Genomic DNA, 6,205 nt, shown 5'->3' with positions numbered 1-6,205 from the left:
CCGGCAATAGCCAAAGAGGCTACTCATTTCTTTCTCTTGGTTTGGCAAGATACAAAGATTTAGAAACTCATTCATTACCATTTCTACAATTTATATAGTCAAGATACCAAAATCTACAGATCCATGATTCCTTGCCCATGTATAAAACTATAAATATCTACGAATCTACAATCTCCTGTCCAGCACTAAACCAATTTCTATCCAGTGGTGCGGAGAAAACTTGTTACAAGTTGCTGTTTGGCCATGGAAGAGACAGTGATAGTGGTGAAGAAAAGATTGCGATCCAAAAAATTCAGAAGAAAACCAAATTGCAAATCACGTTTTCGAAGCGCCCGCAGGGGTTTGTTCAAGAAGGCTGCTGAACTAAGTGTTTTATGTAGTGCAGATGTTGTCGTTCTTGTTCAATCTCCAGCAGGCAAAGTCTTTGCAACCGGTGGCCATGCCTCAGTCGACTCCATCATTGATCGGTATGTTGCAGCCTTGCAGGGAAAGCATCAAGTCCTTCTTCTTACAACGATGTTGTATGTGACAGTCCCACCTTACCCTAAGGCGAACCAAAGAGTTTGGCGGACCGCCTGCACTCTCGCCTGGACTCAGTCATTCATCTCAAGGAATTGAAGATAAAATTTACAAAACAAGCGAATAACGATCCCAAACTTAAAACAGAAACTTATATACATTCCTATCTCCAAAGGAATTACAAAATTCAAATATACAAAGGTTCCCAATTCCTCATACATCCAACCCTTGCCAAGTGCTAGGGCGAGAACCATTACAAAAGAATCCAAAGAACTAGACTAAGTCTATACAGAGCTCTCGTCCTTGCTCGCATCCCATGTTAAGGAAAACAAAACTAACGAAATGAGCTAAAAGTTCAGTGAGGTTTCAAACACATAAACAAACAATGAGTTCAATACATTAGCCATAGATAGCAAGTAATTCAAGAAACATGACAATATAAAGCAATAATAACATTCATTAAAAGGATACCTGCTCACATGGAGCCATTCATTCATTCATTCATTCTCCTTTCATTTCCTTATTCCTCCAATCGTTTGAAAATGCATTTTGATAAGTAAAACCCTTCATTTACATTGACATTCGTTCATTCATTTCATTTCACCCCCTCCTGGACGTTGGCCAGGTTCCACCAGACTACAAGGTAATACTCGAGTATACCAAACGTTCACCCAGGGTCACTAAATCGCCCGATCGAGTCCGCTTCTGGTTCGAGTCGATCAGTAACGAAGGGCAGGGCCCAGTTCAGCCAAGAGTCTTAAATTCATACACATATAATCATTCAATCATTGAAAATTTCACATTCATTTAGGTCAAGTGCGATAAAGTACACATTCGCCTAGAAAACTCATTTTAAGCAATCATTGAAAACGTTTAACATGTTATCATTCATTCATAACAAGTCATATAATCAAGAACAAGCCACATAGTCAATGAAAATATAACAAACAAGGAACACTCACCTATTTACGCAAAATAACGTCCAAAATATCCCTCCGGATAATAACCTCAGTCACCAGTGAAACCTAAGATTAAGCAAGAGAGAATATTACAGGTCATCTAGCAAAAACAATTAGGTGAAATTGAAAAAAAAACCGACCAACGATGAGTAAAACGTATAAATATGACTTTAAAAGTGAAAAAAGGCATTTGGATCTGAGGACGGAAATAACTAAGGGTTTCACAAATAAAAAACAAAACGAAACTCAAAAGGGTTGTAGAAAATTCCAATGGAAAACACTTGAACCAAAGACAAATCAGAATCTGACTAGATTAGCGAAAGAAATATGTTTCCGAATCGTTTATGTGGCTCAAAATCAACATATATTCAAGTAGATATTATATACCAAATGTCTTGATGAAAATCATGTGAAAAGGAGGACAAAATACCTTAATTTCACACTTAAACCTCACTTGTAAACACAATGGATTCCCATGGCCGAGAAAACCCTAAACCACTTCTCTTTATTTTGGCAAGAAATAAGTAAACATTTGAAGTGTCAAACTGAAGAGGTATTATGTTTTAAAATGGTAAAACGGTTGTGCTAATCACCAAGCGTAAATATATAAGTTCAAATAGAAATGTACTCCTCGAACACCCTTCGAGAGAACCGAAGTAGTTCTCAACGAAGTACGTCCAACTTGACATGAAAATCACATTCTCAAATCCACTTTAACTCACTCAAATTACAAGAAAATAAACGGGCAGCATTTCCCCCTAAATTCTTCACTTTCACCCTACAATCAACAACCAATTCTCATAGTAATTAACCACAATCACACATACGGGTCATAAGCAATAAAATATATCGAATTAGGACGACAATACCCTTCAATCAAGGCCAATTAGGAACTTAAGACCCAACCATAAAAAAAACCCCAAATTAAAACCCTAAAATTACAATTTCCGCACAACTACTGAAATTTTCTGCAATTAACCACAATTGATATGCACAAGCTTCATTTTATACCATATCAAGCTTCATTTTATGACCAACTAACACTAATCTTATAAAATCAGAAAATTCCCCAATAAATCAGAAATTGATCCAACCTCACTTAAAATCATGAAATCCTCTACAAAATAGCATAACTAACCTCTACCAACCACCAATTAACCATTATTAAAGCAAGAGATACTTTCTTATCCAACTTACCTCAAGCTCAAGAAAGCTAGCAACTTAGAGCTTTTCTTTTAAAAATAAATCCACCAAAACCTTTAATCCCTCTTAGCTAGCACTTGTACGGATTAGTTTAGGATTCCACTGGTTAAAACTCAAGATTTAGGTAAGCAAATGAAGTGAAGAAAATGGAGTTTTTTTCCCTTTTTGTTTTCTCTCCAAGACAGCCGGCCAAGGAAGATGAAAAATGAAGAGCAAATGCAGCCAAAACAAGATAAGTATGAAGAGAAACAGCTGGTCAAAGTTGGCTGCCGAAGCTGCCACATCACAATCCGGCCGGATACAGGGTAGTGGCGCAACACAATTTTTTTTCAAATCCCTCAAGCAACCCGGCCAAGAACTGGCCGGATTTGCGGCCGGATTTGGTACCAACCATTTTCAGCAAAAATTTTCTTTTCCAAACTCACACGCCGCGTTCGTCCGTATGTCCAACAAAGATATATATACATAATTTCATACAAATACATGTAATACACACAATCACATACTCACATTTATAATGAAAACTCCCTTAGAAACATGGCGAGCAAAGTTTCATTTAAATAAAACAATGGAAGTGAGAATAAACAAAAAGCTGAGAAAATGTGTAATTTTAGGGTTCTCACATTGTAAATCAAATTCACTGTCAGCAGGAAGAGGAGGAGGAGAAGAAATATTTGGATATTATGAAAGAGATTGAGATTGAAAAGGCGAAAGGGAAGCTTTTAATGCAGCACAAGGATGATAATTCAAAAGGGTTTTGGTGGGATCTGCCTGTTGATAATCTTGAACTGGATGAACTAGTTGAACATATGGATGCTATGGAGATTTTGAGGCAGAATGTTTTGACTAGAGCCGAAGCGATGGCTGCTAACAATAATGTTGTTGACAATAATGCCATTCCTGCTGTTGTTGCTAACGATAATCCTGGTGACAATAATGCTGCTAACAACAATGTTGCTACTAATAACAATGCTGATTTTTCATCAAGTGTATTGATTCCTAATGTTTCTCTTGATAACTTTGGTGGGCGTCCAGTTATTCTTTGTGAGTCTGATAATGAGGACAAAGTTGATGGCACTGATGATCCCTTCATGCTTGAGAATCTTAACTTCGAAACTAATAGCCATCAGCTTTTAATATCAGGAAATCCTAAACTTGAAGCTGATGATGAGCTCTTCATGTTCGACAATCCTAACTCCCTGATTGATAACAATCAGCTCTCAATGTTAGCAATACCTAAGCTAGAAATTGATGTTGATGAGCCCTTAATGCTAGAGAATCCTAAATCCCCAATTACTATTGATCAGCTCTTGATGTTATAGAATTTTAAACCCCCAAAACAATATTGATAAGCCATTGATGTTGGAGAATCCTAACAAGGGTGCTGCAGAGGTTTTAAATAATCCTAATCCCATGCAAGCTAACTCTTGTGATGCAGAGCCCAAGTAGCTATATCACCTGATGGTTGCTTTTAACTAGTTTTAATTTTGCTCTCGATTTTTAGTGTTTTCTGGAGGGGAATTGATTTTCACCTTCAAGTACGTTAGAGATTTTCTTGGAATTGTCTTTGGAGAATTTTAATTGAAAGACTTTGTTGACTTTTGGATATTATGGTTAATTAAAGTTCTGTTTTTATCCTGTCCTTTTGCTTATTTGGTTATGTTTGCAATGTTTGTGGCTGGAATATGTTTGTTTCTTGGACTTGGGTAAAAAATAGAAACGGTGAAAAGTTGTACTTTTCTACCGCTTTCTTTTACTAACTACAGGAATGTTAAATAAAACCTCATATAGGATGGTATATTCATAATTATCAATTTCCACCCATTTATTTATTTATTTTTCTCTGCTTGTGGTTAATCTTGGGAGAAGTTGTGATTATATGAAACTTAGCTCCATAATATGAATTTATTTGAAATCAATGTGCTCCAAATTCAATAGCTTAATCATGTCTATCCCCAACAAATTTGTCTTGGCTGCAAGTCTTCTGTTATATTTAAAAGTGTAACACCCATTCTTCAATGATTTTTCTCGTCCCTCCTCTCTTCGAAGATCCTTCTCATAAAAAAAAATTCAAAAGACCTTGTATCAGTGTGATCAATAACAATAGAAGTTTGAAATTAGAAAAGAAATTTAGTGCTTTTGATTTTCTTTTTTCGTTTGCGATTTTATGCCAAAAGTTATGTTAGTAGGATGTTGATCTTCCACACAACTTGGCAGGCGAAGGATTTTTTGTTGATAAAGATTTGTGGTTTGGGAGAGGAGGGAGGAAAATAGTTGTACTAGAAAGAAAAACAAACATAAGTAACTGTTTTTTTTTTAGCGATAAGTTGATCCAAATATTCTGCAGAGGTCACATGTCAATGCACTAAATTGTCTAATATGAGTGTTGCACTTTTAGGAGCAGCAGAAGACTCATAACATTTTTTGTCGCTACACTAAAAAGTTTAAAACTATGTCCTCATGAGAGAGGGGAGGGGGGAAGCAGATAAAATATTACTAGTATTTATCATTTTAATACCCTTTGGTGTAATTAATTGTTTTTTAGCTTGTTTCCTTGTGGTTAAATTTCAGAGAAGTGTTTATTCTCTAAAACTTAATTCCTGTTGTAAAATTAATAAAATAACAAGATATAGGTGACAGGTTTCAGTTTTATCATTTATTTTATTATTAATTTCCTCTATTACCTGATCCGATGTGGAATTGTTGGATTCTATTCACTTTTAGTACTTTGCATTTATTTCAGAGAGTAGAACGAAAATATGATAACAAGTGCCGATTTGACAAAAAAAGAAGTCCAAGTCACAAAGTTTATCCCAGGGGCATTGTTGGCAAGGGAAAACTTTGGCCCATTTTAGTAAATGCTGAAGAGGAGAGGACGGCTGAATCTTCTTCTCCGCAAGGGGGGCCGCCGCACGCGAGGCATTAGAGTAGCTAGGTATTAGATAGAAGAAGAAAGCGCAGAGAACTGGCACTACTTGGATGGCTTAGCCTTTGACTTTTCTTTTTGTTTTAGCTCTTAGTAGTTTTCTTTTCATTTTCCCGGATGTCAGGAGCAGTTGAACAATTGAATCACTACCTTTAGTTTTTAGCTTTTGACTTTTCTTCGCATGGGCTCTTGGTAGCTTTATTCACTCGTATGTCAAGACCAATTGAAACATTGAATGATTCTCTGTAACTTTGCTTTTTGTTAACATTCGACGAATTGAACTTGCCCAATTTCCAAGACAATGGCTGGGGCTTTCTCTTCAATTGTGTGTGGGTTATTCGCATCAAATATGAACTAATTTCCTCACTCTAGTCAAGGGACAATGGAGGTTTTGGTTCGCCTAAAAATTATGAGATCAATTTAATTTTATCTTTTTCTTTTATTTGTTAGCATTTGCATATTCCTTGATTGCAATATTTATGATTATTTAATTAATTGATTGTCTTAAATCCGAATAGTTAGTTAACTTGATAATCTATTATCAATTAGGGCATTAAATCCGTAATTATTTAATTGCCTTGAAATAGTGACTACTAGC

General features: G+C 35.9%; 1 protein-coding gene across 1 annotated transcript; it reads left to right on the top strand.

Moving 5' to 3' along the window:
* Positions 1–243: 243 nt before the first annotated feature.
* On the top strand, positions 244–4,003 carry LOC113782453 (agamous-like MADS-box protein AGL23). Its single transcript, XM_027328346.1, has 2 exons — positions 244–498; positions 3,332–4,003. The coding sequence occupies exons 1-2, from the start codon at positions 244–246 to the stop codon at positions 4,001–4,003; spliced, it is 927 nt and encodes a 308-aa protein (XP_027184147.1).
* The last annotated feature ends 2,202 nt before the right edge of the window (positions 4,004–6,205 follow it).

The sequence above is a fragment of the Coffea eugenioides genome, chromosome 9 (genome assembly GCF_003713205.1).
Source record: "Coffea eugenioides isolate CCC68of chromosome 9, Ceug_1.0, whole genome shotgun sequence".
In the NCBI taxonomy this organism is placed as follows: domain Eukaryota; kingdom Viridiplantae; phylum Streptophyta; class Magnoliopsida; order Gentianales; family Rubiaceae; genus Coffea; species Coffea eugenioides.
This window is presented reverse-complemented; position numbering and strand designations above follow the sequence as displayed.

Bases quoted from the DNA above. Each gene is read 5' to 3' on its own strand.
- LOC113782453 (XM_027328346.1), top strand. From the start codon at position 244: ATGGAAGAGACAGTGATAGTGGTGAAGAAAAGATTGCGATCCAAAAAA. The intron at 499-3,331 runs GTCCTTCTTCTT...CACTGTCAGCAG, and splicing joins CCTTGCAGGGAAAGCATCAA to GAAGAGGAGGAGGAGAAGAA.